The sequence below is a fragment of the Herpailurus yagouaroundi genome, unplaced genomic scaffold (assembly GCF_014898765.1).
Source record: "Herpailurus yagouaroundi ecotype Mexico unplaced genomic scaffold, PumYag 188, whole genome shotgun sequence".
NCBI lineage: Eukaryota > Metazoa > Chordata > Mammalia > Carnivora > Felidae > Herpailurus > Herpailurus yagouaroundi.
Window position 1 is genome coordinate 35,921,283 of NW_024412419.1, and position 14,653 is coordinate 35,935,935.

At 56.4% G+C, this 14,653-nt stretch overlaps 1 protein-coding gene across 1 annotated transcript in view; it reads left to right on the forward strand.

The window, feature by feature from the left end:
• The first annotated feature begins 14,348 nt into the window (after nucleotides 1-14,348).
• The window catches only part of DUSP2 (dual specificity phosphatase 2), a 2,735-nt gene continuing 2,430 nt past the window's right edge, over nucleotides 14,349-14,653 (forward strand). The window contains exon 1 of the mRNA XM_040496650.1: nucleotides 14,349-14,651. Within this exon, the coding sequence (XP_040352584.1) occupies nucleotides 14,458-14,651 (194 nt within the window). The 5' untranslated portion in view covers nucleotides 14,349-14,457. The remainder of the gene's footprint in view (nucleotides 14,652-14,653) is intronic.

Below are 14,653 nucleotides of genomic sequence, written 5' to 3' on the forward strand. Positions count from 1 at the left end.
GGTAGCCAAGGAAACTGAGGCTCAGGTCATTTAAGGATCTCGCCCAAGGTCATGTAGTGTGTTGGTGAGAGAAATAGGCTTGGAGCCCAGCTTCCTGACCCTGACCTGACCTGACCTGACCTGACCCTTGCTCCTTCCCCTCCACCTTGGTGCTGTTCTAAGCTGAGCCTGCCCCATGAGACATTTGACACATTAAGACTGTTCCTTCAGGAGGGCGAAATCAAGTGCAAATTCCTTCAAGCCCCCAGGTGTTGAAAGCAAGAGGCTTGTGCTCCTAGAACGCCCAGGAAAGGCCGTGTGAAAACCCAGCAGGCGGGGGTGGGGGCCCAAGGCTTGGGGCCCAGGGTGTTAGAGGGGTGGAAACAGGATGTGAGCAGAGAGGGGCCGGGCCGTGAGAAGCAGGGTGGCTCCCAGCAAAGGCAGCCACCTGGTGCACTGTGTTCTGAGCCACGGAAAAAGACCCTGGGCTGCGTGGGAGTCATCACATCCTGCTCCCTGACAGGCCTCCCCCGCCCCGCCTGGCTCCCAGCCAGGGCAGAAGCGGACCCCTGGGTGAGAGGTCAGGAACGGTGCCTTCTGGAGAGATGGGGATTAAATCTCCCCAGCTACCCCAGGGAGGCCTGGTATCCAAGGGCGAAACCAAACCTGAAGGAAGAACAGAGCAAAAATGTCACTTGTCCATCCCGTAGACCCCGATGGAGGACCTGCTCGGGCCAGGCCTGAGCTAAGATCGGGCAACGTGAAACTTCCAAGGCCCATTCCCTGACATCAGGGAGGCCTGAGTATTGGGAGGGGTGGAGTGCAGTGGTGAGCCTGGGCTCTGGGAGACCCTCGGACAGGCCCTTGGTTCAGCCTGAGGATCTGGGAAGGCTTCCTGGAGGAAGTGAGGCGTAAGGGAACTCTTGAAGGAGGGGCCTGTGAGGGGTGGGTAAAGGCATCCCAGGCGGGGTCAGCCAGCACAGGGTGATGGGGCACACCTGGCCTAAGGCGTGTGCGTCAGTGTCACGGGGGGCCTCTCTTTGTGCACCCGGCCAGAGCCGACCCACTTGGCCTGCTCAGGGCCTTCAGTCTCCCCTCTGGCCTGGCCTCCCACCAACACTAACACTGGCACTCTCTTTCCTTGTCAGAGCAACCCCTGCCACACGCCCCTGCAGCTGACCTCAGGGCCCCTTCCCCTGACAGTTCACTTGTGGGAGAATCCTAGACATTCGCTTCCTGGCCTGGCCCAGCCACGGTGTGGCCCCTGCAGCTCTTGCCACACCAGCAGCCACCTCTGGGTGCTTCAGTGCTTGTCCTTGGTTTGTAACCAGACTTTTTCTCCTAAAGCGTCTTCAAAAAACTTTCTTTGTTTTAATGTTCTAATTTATTTTTGAGAGAGAGAGAGAGTCAGAGCATGGCAGGGGAGGGGCAGAGAGAGAGGGAGACACAGAATCAGAAGCAGGCTTTAGGCTCTGAGCTGTCCGCACAGAGCCCCATGTGGGGCTCGAACCCATGAACTGCGAGATCATGACCTGAGCGGAAGTCGGACGCTTAACGACTCAGCCACCCAGGTGCCCCCCTCCTAGAGTGTCTTGATACATATTTACGTTTATATAGAATACAGAGCTTTCTCTTTTTTTTTTTTTTCAACGTTTATTTATTTTTGGGACAGAGAGAGACAGAGCATGAACGGAGGAGGGGCAGAGAGAGAGGGAGACACAGAATCGGAAACAGGCTCCAGGCTCTGAGCCATCAGCCCAGAGCCTGACGCGGGGCTCGAACTCACGGACCGCGAGATCGTGACCTGGCTGAAGTCGGACGCTTAACCGACTGCGCCACCCAGGCGCCCCCAGAGCTTTCTCTCTTTTATAAAAATAGTATCATACCATACGACCTTATGGGCAGCTCCCCTTTTTCATATTCTCTTGCAGCTTGTTCTAGATCAGTGCGTGTAGATTTGCGTCATGATTCTTTTACAGGTGCTTGGTAGAACTGTAAAAATTGTGTATTCCATTTCCCCCCGGTACAGACAATGCTGCATCGGAAATCTTTGTACAATTCTCTTTCCAGAGTGATACCCACAAGAGGGGTTGTGGGGTCAAAGGGCATGTGCTTTCAACATTTGGATAGGCCTTGCTGAATTGCACGTACCACCCCCGCCAATGATACCAATTTATACTCCCACCAAAGGGGCGTGCGGTTACTCATTTACCTGACCCTCCCAGTACTGAGCAAATTACCCCATCACATTGTTCCTGTGGGCAGAGTATGTTTGTTGGACATTTGCATTTAAAAAAATTTTTTTTAAACGTTTATTCATTTTTTGAGCGACAGAGAGAGACAGGGCATGAGCAGGAAAGGGGCAGAGAGAGGGAGACACAGAATCTGAAGCAGGCTCCAGGCTCCGAGCTGTCCGCACAGAGCCCAACGTGGGGCTTGAACTCACGAACCGCAAGATCATGACCTGAGCCGAAGTCGGATGCTCCACCGACTGAGCCACCCAGGCGCCCCGGACATTTGCATTTCTTGACCTGTGAATTCTACGTTGCTCTTCTTTGCCCCTTTTTCTATTGTGTTCTTTGACTTTTTTTTTATTCTTGCTTTCCTTCCCCACACTCCCTTTCTCCTCCCTGTTTATTTTTTTCTCTGACCGCCACCTGACACCCAATTTACAAGAGTTCAAATGTATCAATTCTTCCACATGTGGCTTTGTGTTGTGCATTTTGCTTATGGCTTTTTAACCCCAAAGCTTCCAACGTATTCTGGTGGATATTTCCTCTAATACTTGCATATTTTGGTCTTATTTTAAGTGATTTATTCTCCATGCAACGTGTTTTTGTGAATTTGAGATATGGATCAAAAATTTTGAAGGAGTGGATAGCCAGTTGTCCTATTGCTGTGTGTGGAAGGGTCCAGTCTTTGCTCTGTTGGTTTGAAATGCCGCCTGTGTCACTAAGTGGGCTTTTGGACCTTCTAATCAGTTCCGTTGTTCCATCTGCCTATTTCTGGGACAGAACCACACTTGAAAAATGACCAGACTTTTGGGGCACCTGGGTGGCTCAGTTGGTTAAGCGTCTGACTTTGGCTCAGGTCATGATCTCAGTCCGTGAGTTCAAGCCCCGCATGGGGCTCTGTGCTGACAGCTCAGAGCCTGAGCCTGCTTCCGATTCTGTGTCTCCTTCTCTCTCTGCCCCTCCCCGGCTCGTGCTCTCTCTCTCTCTCTCTCTCTCTCTCTCTCTCTCTCTCTCTCAAAAATAAATAATCATTAAAAACATTTTTTGAATGGTTTATAAAAAAAATCACTAGAGTTTTGTGGCTTATTCTTTTAAAGTTAATTTATTTTGACAGAGAGAGAGAGAGAGAGAGAGAGAACATGAACAGGAGAGGGGCAGAGAAAGAGAGGGAGAAAGAGAGAATACCAAGCAGGTTTCCACACGCCGTCCACACAGAGCCCGACTCAGAGCTCGAATTCACGAACTGTGAGATCAGGACCTGAGCTAAAATCAGCAGTCGGACACTTAACTGACGGAGCCAGCAGTTTATTTTTAGAATAAGTGGGACAAGTCCTCCCTGTGTGTTCTTAATTTTCAAAAATTCCTTTGCTGTTTTTGTAATATTTCCTCTTTTCACATGAATGTAAAAAAAGTTTTGTCAGATCCCATTAGAACAACTCACTGTTTGGGGCGCCCGGGTGGCTCAGTTGGTTGAGGGTCCGACTTCGGCTCAGGTCATGATCTCACAGTCTGTGAGTTCGAGCCCCTCATCGGGCTCTGTGCTGAGAGCTCAGAGCCTGGAGCCTGCTTTGGGTTCTGTGTCTCCCTCTCTCTCTGCCCCTCCCCCACTCATGCTCTCTCTCTCTCTCTCTCTCTCTCTCTCTCTCAAAAATAAATAAACATTAAAAAAAAAAAGAACATCTCACGATTCTGATTGGGTTGTAATGCATTTATAGATCAAGCCAGGTAGGACCGCACATCTTCATGTGAAATATTCTTATTATGGGGCCTGACATAGTTCTCTGTATACTTAGCTTTACCACGTCCTTTCAACCAAATTTTACAGCTGTCTTCACACGGGTCTTGCACCTTCCTGTTAGGCTTGTTTCTTGGTTATCTTATAGTTTTTGTTAATATTTTGAACGGCAACATTTTATTATAATTTCCCATTGGAGTGTGTGTGTGTGTGTGTGTGTGTGTGTGTGTGTGGGTGTGTGTGTAGGGAAGCAAGGATTATTGTGTGATGATCTTGTATCTGGTTACCTTGCTGATTTCCCTTCATAGTGCTAATATTTGTCAGATGATTCTCTTAGATTCTTCTGACAGGGAGTCATATTTCCTACAAATAACAATGGTTTAGGTTCTCCTCCTACATCTCTTTCTTGTCCCGTTGAAAGACCAGGACCCACAGGCCTCTGTCTGGCAGCTGTTCTAGTGGGCTAGCTTGTCTTGTTCTTCCTCCTAGGAGAATGATCCGGAAGCTTCGCTATTAAGTATGATGTTCGCTGGACTTAAGAAGGCTTCTATTTTTTTCTATTCCTTGTCTGCTAAGAATGCCGCTTTTCCGTTATCTAGAATGAGCGTTAAACGGGATCTGTTTTTTGACAAGCTTGCTTGGCGTGGTGGAGCCTGGGATTTTAGCTGGGGACGTGGCTGCCGAGGATAATGGGTCTTCCTTGCAGTTAGGTGTGGGCCCAGGTCTGGCCGCTGGGTCACGAGCCTATTGTTCCATAATCCTTTACATTATTTACACATGCACAGCCCTTCATAGTTTCCAAAGTGCCTTTCCGGAAGGCGGCTGATTCAGTTCCCACAACAAGCCAGGCAGGCAGGCAAGGTGGCGCTGCTCTGGGCCCTTCCTCGGGAGGCGTCTGAGGCTGACTCACCAGCCACAGCACAGCACGAGGGGGCTGCCCAGCAGGGCTCACTGGGAAGGGGAAGGTGCCTCCTTGTTGGTATGCAAGCCGTTTCTGTTTCCCTTACTTGACTGGGGCTGTGGGGTCTCTTCCCCCCCGTCGAGACGGGTCACGGCATAGCACCAGTCTGGGGGAGCTGCCCTGGCCCCCTGCGGGGTGGGGGCATGGGGGAGCCCAGCCTGGCCTCACCTCAAAGATTTCAGGCTGCTGGACACTGCCTTGCCCCCTGTCCCCCAGACCCACGTGGCCACCCCACTGCTCCAGAGTCTCCAGCAACTTATTCCCTCCCTGGCCAGGATGCAGTGAACTTCTCTTCCAGCCCTGAGCTCTGGATGGGGAAATGGGAGACCACCGAGGACAAGCCCAGTGGCTCCTCTGTGACCTGCCCCTGCCCCTTCCCCCACAGGAACCGCGGCTGTCAGCTGCCCACAGCCTCATTGCTCAGCGTGGCTCTGGCACAGGGCCTCTTGTGACAGTCGGGCAACTGCGGTTGGCCCAGGGGCAGGAGAGTTCTGAAAAGGGGTGGAAGGAAGGGAGTGCGTCTCTAGGAGCTTAGACGGGACAGGTCCTCCCCTCCACCAGCCCCCTGCTCTGGACCTGGCCTCGCAGGTCTCACTTCCAGGTCCTCTCTGGACCTCTTTTGTCACCTGTAGATTAGGGCTAATGAAATTCCCCGGGGTGAGGCCTGGGTGAGGCAAAGCAGGGAAAGGAAGAAAGGATGCACGAGAGCGCTCTGCACCCACCTCCTTGACTCCAGTCCTTTGCTTGGCACCGAGAGACAGACAGACAGAGTGGCATCTGAGAGGGGCAGGCGGCAGCTGAGTGCACAGAGGCTCCGGTACAGCCGCAAGCTCCTGAGGGCTCAACAGTGCTGTGGTGCTCCCGAGAGAGAGTCGAGAGACAGTCGACGCTCCATCAGGGCCGCCAGGGAGGCTTCCTGGAGGTGGAGGCAAAGCGAGCTTATCTCTCAGTCAAGGTGGTGAGGTTCCCTAGCCCCTGGAAGATGGGATCCAGTCCCTCTAATTTGTAGCTACTGTGGGTGGGTGGGGGGTTCGGGGCCCGGGTCCACCTTAGACTTGCTTCCTGTCGTTGGAGAGGCAGGAGCAATACACTAAGCACAGGGACCTCACGGGGAACGGAAGGGTTGACATCGCAGCTCAACCTTGAACACACTAGGGAAAATCTCTGAACCTCAGTTTTTTCATCTGCAAAGTGGGGAGAAAAAGTAATTCCTGTCAAAGTTAAGGGAATTCCTATCTTTTTTTTTTTTTTTTTTAAAGAGAGAGAGAGGGTGCAAGTGAGCAAGGGGCAGAGAGAGAGAGAGAGAGAGAGAGAGAGAGAGAGAATCCCACAAGGGGCTGAGAGAGAGAGAGAAGTGGGGCTCACCCAGGACTTGTGCTAAGCCGAAGCAGGGCTCCAGCTCACGAACTGTGAGATCATTACCTAAGGTGAAGTCCGATGTGTAACAACTAAGCCACCCAGGCACCCCAGTAATTCCTATCTCTTCAAGTGACATAAAGCGAAGAATGAGAAATGCCATAGAGTGTACCTAGCATCTGGTAGGTCCACAAAAAGTGTGAGTTTGAAAACATTGCTGAGTGTTTCTTGCTCTCAGCCAGTGTGAGGCACCACCCAGATGCCTGGGGCTCCTGGAACAGAGCTGAGCAAGCCCGCAGGGTCTGGGGTCTCCAGTGGGGCAGCAGAAGGCAGGCCCCGGCCCCCAGGAGCTGGGGAAGGTTGGCGGCATGTGGGGAGACCCATGGCCAGGCCCCTTAGCCCTAGACGTTCTGGGCTAGAGTCTGCGGCCTGGGCAGAGGGGCCTGGTGGGGGAAGGGTGCAGGGAACTGAAATTCTGGTGTGTGGGGAAGCAACCAAAAATCTTGTTCTACCTGGTGAGCATCCTGTGCTGGAAGGAGCTGTCTAGTTCACGTCTGCCACCCCCCTGCCTCGGCAGGGGCTTCAGTCCCCAGATGGGAAGATGTCCCCAGGCTCTGGGGCACCTGCTCTATTGGGGGGGGGGGGCAGTTCTGCAATTCTGACTCAGAGTGCCGGCTTCCTCTCACTCCTTTGGCCTTGATGGACAAGAGCCTCAGGCTGGGGACGGAACTGACCCTCAGGTGGGGACACTCCACCGCTCCGGCACCGTGCAGGGGAGCGTCCCTGGAGCAGCAGCTGTGCCGGGCCTGGGATGGTGTGGGGCTGCAGGGCAGGATGGAGGAGGGCTCCCAGAGACACCGGCCCCTGAGGGGAAATCTTCGGGGCTGCACTAGGGCCTAGCAAGTTTTCCTGGAGACAGTGGCTTCAGCAATGGCGGGGGGTTGGGGGCAGGTGGCCTCCCAGATGTAGGTCTTTCCAGCTGCTGCACCAGACACCTCCCAGGGCACTGCTCTCCTGCCCTCCCGTAGGTCCTCCTATGGGTTCTGGGCAAGGACAGCACACCCTCTGGCCCTCCTGTGTCTCTGGTGTCCCTTCCTCACCCTTAGTACCCAGACCAGCAGTGGGGAGGTCTAACCGCCTGGATTTCTAGCCTAACGACTCTTGTCTTTGGGGCTGCACCCTGGGGCCCATGGCCTCGTTCCAACCTCCTGCTCTTTTGCGCTCAGGCCAGCGTGATCTTGCAGCCTCAGCCAGCCAGCCCCATGATGGCAGGAACACTGGGCATCTGTGCCTACCTGGCCACTGCAGGCTCCAGGAAGGTGGGCCTGCGAAACTACCGGTGACCCGCCTGGCCTAGCCCCCAGGGCCCTTTCCTGTGTCAGACTAAATCGGAGGCCTGCCCCTGCCCCTGGGGAAACTGAGGCCGGCACTCCTTGCCCAGTCCTTGCTATGCATGAGTCAGGCTGGGGAGACAGGACAGCAGCCTCCCCCTGGGAAGAACCAGGGCACCTTGGTTGGGATGCTCAAAAAAAGGACCTGCCGAGAATACAGCCAGGCCTGGCTCCTTGGACATTTCTGCCTGTATCGCCGTCTCCCTGACTTGGGGTAGTGGATGGGCTATAAGGAATTGTGTCACTGGGGATGACAGCAAAGCCCAGCTCATAGTGAAGTGTCCCTGGGGCACCCAGCACAGGGCCTGACACCCAGGGGAGTCTTTGTCACTGTATTTGCAGAGTCCAACACTAATGCGGGCCATCTTGTTTAGCCTCGCGACCTCCCAGGGTGATCTCCCCTCCAAAGAACATGTGCGCGTGTGATTGTGCATGCACGTGTGTGTGGGTGTGTGCACGTGCACGCACGTGCGCATGGCCCTCTCTAGAGGTCCAGGGGCGACTCCATGAACGGTGAGGGCTTCAGCTTTTCTTCAAGGGCAGCATAATCCGATCTGTGGCCCTGATCCGCCTAATCCTCTCCAGACACTTCCTCTCTCAACCCCCAAGCCATCTGTGCTGCTACAGCCAGCCTCAGAGCCAGGGCACTCCTGGGCACCCTGTGTCCTCCAGCCCCCCAGCTCCTCTCTGGCTGTGGCATAGGTGGCCTCCCTTCTCTGCCCTTCTCCTTCACACGTGCTGAGTAAGCAGCCCTCTTCCAGACTGTAAAACCGAGTCCCGGGACGTGGTGAGCACACACAGCAGCTGGCGTCCCCTGGCTGGCTTCTGGGTCCCCTGGCTGGGGGAGCAGGTGCCCAGGCAGAGCTCGGGGTCGGGAAGAAGGAGAGGAAGGCCTGGCCTCATCCTTCCCTTAGACAGCTGTCCAGCCCTCTGCTCAGCCCAAACCCGGGAGCCCTCCTCCAGTGGCTCTGTCCACAGTCCCTGCTCGTTCTCCCCACACCTGATCTGGACACATTCTCCAACTTCTTTACCACCCCAGGTCCAACCAGTTCCCCTGAGCCACTGCAGCGGCCCCCGACGGTTCCCTGAACGGGTTCCGAGGACTTCTCTACTCATATGCCGGCCTGTTTCCTCTCCGGAACCATTCCCTGCGGTGGGGACCTGAGGGCTCCTCTTCTGCTCTGGAGCCGGGAGAAGGTCGGAGTGAGGGGCCTAGCGGGCCCCATCCTGACACTGACCTCTGTTCAACAGTGTGGATTTTCGACTTCCTATGTAATCAACTTCCCGTTTGAGGGCTAGCACAGAGACACGTTAACATATCTACAGAGGTGCGTCGGGCTGTGGCCGTGAGCTGAGCATCGGGCTGTCCGGGGCCCTGTGCACCCCGCATCCTCAAGGGCTTTGTGGCCGAGCCAGGAGATAGCGCTGATGCCCTACAAATAGCAAGGTCCTCGTGGATGGCCGCCTGTGTGCCCAGAGCCCAGCTGAGAGAAGGGCTTTGGGCAAGAGTAGGAGCAGATAAGGGGCGCCTGGGTGGCTCAGTCGGTTAAGCGTCCGACTTCAGCCCGGGTCACGATCTCGCGGTCCGTGAGTTCGAGCCCCGCGTCGGGCTCTGGGCTGATGGCTCGGAGCCTGGAGCCTGCTTCCGATTCTGTGTCTCCCTCTCTCTCTGCCCCTCCCCCGTTCATGCTCTGTCTCTCTCTGTCTCAAAAATAAATAAACGTTAAAAAAAAAAAATTAAAAAAAAAAAAAAGAGTAGGAGCAGATAAGAGGAGCCTGGGTGGGTGGGGTGGGGATCTGGATTCCGAGGGCTGGAGGGAGGGACACAAAATTGTGAGCTCAAACTCTGGCTCTACGATCTACCAAACTTCGACAGCTTGGGTAACTTAGTTAGCCTTGGTGCCTGGGTTCCCCCATTTGTATTTGAAGTACCAGTCGTTCCTACCTCTTAGGCCTGTCTGAGGTTTGAATGTGACCATTCCCGTACAGGTTTTAGGACAGAGCCAGGCTTCCCAGTTTTCGCATTTACGGGCCGTGTGGCCTTGGTTCCACCACCTGACCCCTTTGGGCCTGGGTTTCCCTGTCTGCAAAGCCTGGGTAATGAGGTCGGCCCCCAAGCCCTGAAGCTTAGATGCAGGAATGCCTAGGAGACCCCCAACGCAGTGCTACTAACTGCTCTTGTTTCATGAGGGCACAGAGAGGTTAAGTGACTTGTCCAAGGCCACACAGCAAGGAAGCAGCCCAGCTGTGTTTGAGCCAAGGCAGTGTGGCTCCAGCGCCCCCAGGGCTCACTGATACACGCTGGGGCCATTGCCCTGCTGCTGGTGGCATCACTCGTCTTCAGGGGAGGGGACCGGCCTGGTCTTTGGTGGTGGTAAAGGTGTCAGGGGTGACAGGTGGGAAGGAACAGTCTCTGGCTCCTCTGGGCCTCCAAGCCCCCTTGCCACCCCTCACACTGCCCCCAGCCCTGGCCGTGAGGCAGCCCTGGGAGTCCTCTTATCACAGAGCCACGCACCCTGAGACCGCAGTGTGGTCACATTTCTGAGAATCCCTCGCCTCTTGCCTAACCGTTCCCACTGGTGACTGAGCTCTTCCTTAGCAACCTCTTCTTCCCTTCTCGGCCACTTCATCCTAAGCCAAGGGCACATCTGGCCAACAGGGTGGGAAGGGACCGTTTCACAGCTGCAAGAGGCACGCGCTGGGGGCCCAGCGTGTGCTGGGGGTGGGTGCCTGCTAAGGGAAGAGTGCCTCCCCTAGCCCCAAGCCCGGGCACATCCAGGGGTGCAGCCCGGGTCCTTTTGATGGATACGCCCGTGGAGCATGGCTCTCGCCCAGGGGAGCTGGCTCTGGCTTTGGCAATGGGACCGGGTCTCCCAGATGCCCTTCGTCATGGCTGTGGCCTGCTCTCGCCCCCATCCTCCATGCCTCATGCTCCTCTCTTGATGGGGGACCATGGCAGGAGGGAGAACCAGACCCCAGAACCACACAGAAGCTGGAAGGGGCTGTGGGGATTCTCTCCTGGACAGTGGGTCCTGACTCTCCCACCTGTGTCACACTCTTTAACATCTTTGGGTCCCATCTGTACCATCCAACTATATCATTACTCTAGGTGGATAACTAGTCTCACTTGCCATGAATACGACATAATCACAAAAACAAATATTATTGAAACAATGAGGTCAGCACCCTGAGGGCAGTGGTTTGTGATTTACTGCTGTATTCCCAGCACCCAGAAAAGTACCTGACACATCACAGGTCCTCAAAATACATTTTTTGAGTGAGGGGCCGGTAAATGAGCCAATGCACAAGGAAAGAGTGATCTGGATACGGACGCTTGGGGAAGGCGCTAATGTTCGAGAGGTGTCAAAGCCACACCGGCTTCAAGTGGAGACCTTCTTCTCGACATATCTGTTGTGGGGAGGAAAGCTTTCCCAGCAGACTGCCCGACTGTGCTCCTGCCCACGAATACATGTGACAATGTGCGTGGGGACAGACGCCAGCCCCTTCGGCCACAGGAGGACCCTCTTCCGAGTCGGGCTTTCTGACCCCTGGATGCTCCCCGTGGTGCTGGACAGGGCCATCTTCGAAGAGCATGCAGTCACCATGCCCGCCTGGCAGGAGCCTGTGGGGGTGGCCGCCGTGCCTCCTAGGCAGAGGCCTGGCACAGGAAACCTGACGTCACCCTGACTCACTCCTCAGATGAGGCTGAGGGTGCCCATCACTCGTCACTCTCACCTTCGTGCCTCCCTGGCATAGAGGATGGTAACCATGCCATTCATTTCTTCCTTCCTCCCTGGGGCACAGGCTTGAGGTGTAGGTTTGGAAGGAGGAGGAAGGAATACGACACACAAGCCCACATCAGCACAGAGCTTCGAGCTTTGCGATTGTAGAAGGGAAACCGGGGGGCGGGGGGGCTGGGTGGGGGCGCGGGGGGGCCCGCGGGGGGGGCCAGGGAAAGACCAGGAATCCCAAAGGCAGGAGGTGAATGACACTTCACTGTCCGAGCAGGTGGTTACAAAGAATAACACAGCGTCATCATTTGTTCCAATTAGATATTTTAATTAAAAAGAAAAAAAATGAAGGTGGGTCCCAAACCTACTTCACAGTGCCTGCTCTGTAACTGAGTATGGCACACCCCTGCTGTTGCCCCTTACGGTCTAGTGACGAGCGGGGTCCGCCCTCCAGAACCTGCAGCCTGGGGGGCATCCAGTCGAACTGAGACCCCTCCTCACTCTGTCTTCACCCGTGTGTGCCCGGAGCCCTGCCTCCCCTCTGCCAGGGGGGGACGGCGTTCCTTCAGGAGGTGGCAGAGGAGGGAAGACATCCCCCGCCATGACTCACCAAAGGTCTGGGCTCTTTAGTCAGAGCAGAAGTGGGGGTGGGACGTGGGTTTGCGTCTTCTTCTCCCTTTCTTCTTACCCCGGCCTTGGGCTTTCACCCTGTTGTTGGGGGTGGGGGTTACCCCAGTTTGGGAAGAGGGGGAAGGAGGCAAAAGAGAAGCTCCTCTTTCAGTGGTAAGTCAGGCCTCCTCGAGTCTGTGTTCCAGAGCTGCAAAAGGGACAGCCCCACAGCAGGTGGCTTCGAGGGGGGTGACAACACATATGCAGCCACCTCAGGCAGAGCGCTGGGCAGGGCCCCGGGGACTGTGTCACCAGAGCAAACCTTTGATAATGTACTCCCACTCCCGAGTGGAACTTCGAGTCCGTTTTTCCCAAGGAGGGCAACAGCCCAGCATGGGAGTCCGCGATCTGCAGCCCCTACCATCGAGCTGATTTTCACTCCTGAGCCAGGATCTCAGCGGGCCAGTTCTCTCTCCTCCTCCCCAAGGAGCTGGAAGGCCGTGGTTCCCAGCATGGCAGGTGACGCCAGCCCCACGGGTTAGCAAGACTGGACCTGACTATTCTTTTGCATGCTCTGTAATTTGCCCCTGGAATCAGCCATTAAGTCATTTGCCAGGCTGATGCCAAGGATAAGGGCCCCATATCAGCCTCTGGGATCTGTGGCCCAGACACCCCGGCTCTGTTGTGGGCTTTGCCGCATCAGCCTCCAGACTGGCCTGTAGGGAGGGACAGGACACTGCAGGGGCCCAGGCGGTGGTGTCACCTCATAGCCTTGGAACCGGTGTGGGTGAACAGCTGGTGAACTATGAGCTGCCATCTTACAGATGGGGACACTGAGGCATGAGAGAGTGACTTGGCCCCAAGAATCTCTGGAGTCCGTGGGGCTTCTGTTCCCTGGGTCCTCTCTTCCCCACAGCACACATAAGCTACAAACGGTCTCAAACACTGTGCATACAGACCATGCTCCGACATCTATAGACACGTAGACCCACCATCTCGAGGAGTTTAGAGTTTATAAGCCAAGTAGAGGGCTTGGGGGTTGACACGGGTCCTAGCTGCAGCCCTCCAAGACAGTCTGGACACAGGGAACAGCAAGGGAGCTGGAAGGATCTTACACAGGGCACTGAGTAGTGGGGGCCTAAGGGTTGGGATCTGAAATCCCACACAGCTAGGGGCAGGAATGGGGGCAGCTCCCAAACATCTCTGCTTTGGAGTTCAGCGGCCAAAATTTCTTGCCCCCAACCCAGGGGCCCAGATCCTCCACCCCCCGCTACCCCCCACCTGGGCCTCACCACATCCGGTCCCTGGGCTTGTGGCTGGGGTGGGGGTGGGCAGAGGGATGTAGTTGCTGAGCTCCCCATTCTCAATGCTCGCTGTCTCGCTCTGGTGCCAGTCCAAGGTCCCTGCTGTCCAGGGGGCCTGCTACAGCCTAGGAAGGGTTGACAGGGGGCGTGGTAAGGGGGTGGAGGAGGCAGATTCTGGTAGTTCTTCTCCCTCTTCCCCTCGGTGAGGCTCTTGAAATTCCCACAAGGCCCCAGGGAGAGCCCAGCAACGTCAGCCAGAGTTCCCCTTCCGAGTAGGCCTGTGACTTGGGGAAGTGCTTCGCCCTGGGCCCCTGGGGTTTCCCTGGGCCCCAGGGGAACCTTGCCCCACTCATAACTGGAAACTCATCATAGGCCCCCTGCCTTTCCCCTGGAAGGTCCAGGGGTCCTTCTCATGCCAATGTCCAGGGTCTTGGGCCCAGAGGATAATGGTCCGGGCTAGGCTGGCCACTAACCTGCTGTAAGACCCAGAGTGCTGATCTCAGCCATGCAGTGCGGGAGAGGAGGGAGAAGGGGAAATAAAGTTTCTCCTGTGCGAGATTTCGAACTAGAAAAGGGCCATCTCAGCATGGCTTCCCAGTCTTCAGTGTAAAAATCATCACAATGTCAATTTTTTTTTGGTAACGAATTCCTAGAGGGAAGATCCTGGAGGAGAAAGGCAGAAGGCAGAGGGAGCTTGGCAAGGGGCACCGCTGGCGCCCAAGTCTCCGGGCACGGGGATGTGCACCTGAGAAGCCAGTTCCCAAGCACTGAGCAGTGTGGAGCAGCTCAAGGGGTGGGAGCGTTCTTCCAGGCTAGGGCGCAGAAGTGGCGGGTGGCATTCGCGCCCCACTGATCCTGGCAAACGCCTTCCCTCCCCAGCTGGTCCCGGCTTCCTCCCCCACCCTCCGCCCGCCCCGTCCCCGGGCCCGCCCAGCTCGCGCCAGCTGCGGGCCGCGGGGGCGGGCGCCGGCGCCTTCCTGCTGCCCTTGTATGGTGACCCGGGAGGCCGGCCCAGGGGTACTTAAGCCGGGGCGCCGCCCAGGGCGCCCAGAACCCTCCTTTCGGGCAGCGCGGAGGCCGTGAGAGTCCGGGAGCGCTCCGGTTTACAAGAAGAGGAAGCGCGGTTAGAGGGGCCCCGAAGAGCCACGGCCGTCGCTATGGGGCTGGAGGCGGCGCGCGAGCTGGACTGCGCGGCGCTGGGCGCGCTGCTGCGGGAGCCGCGGGAGGCCGAGCGCACGCTGCTGCTCGACTGCCGCCCTTTCCTGGCCTTCTGTCGGCACCACGTGCGCCACGCGCGGCCCGTGCCCTGGAACGCGCTGCTGCGGCGCCGAGCGCGGGGCCCGCCCGCCGCCT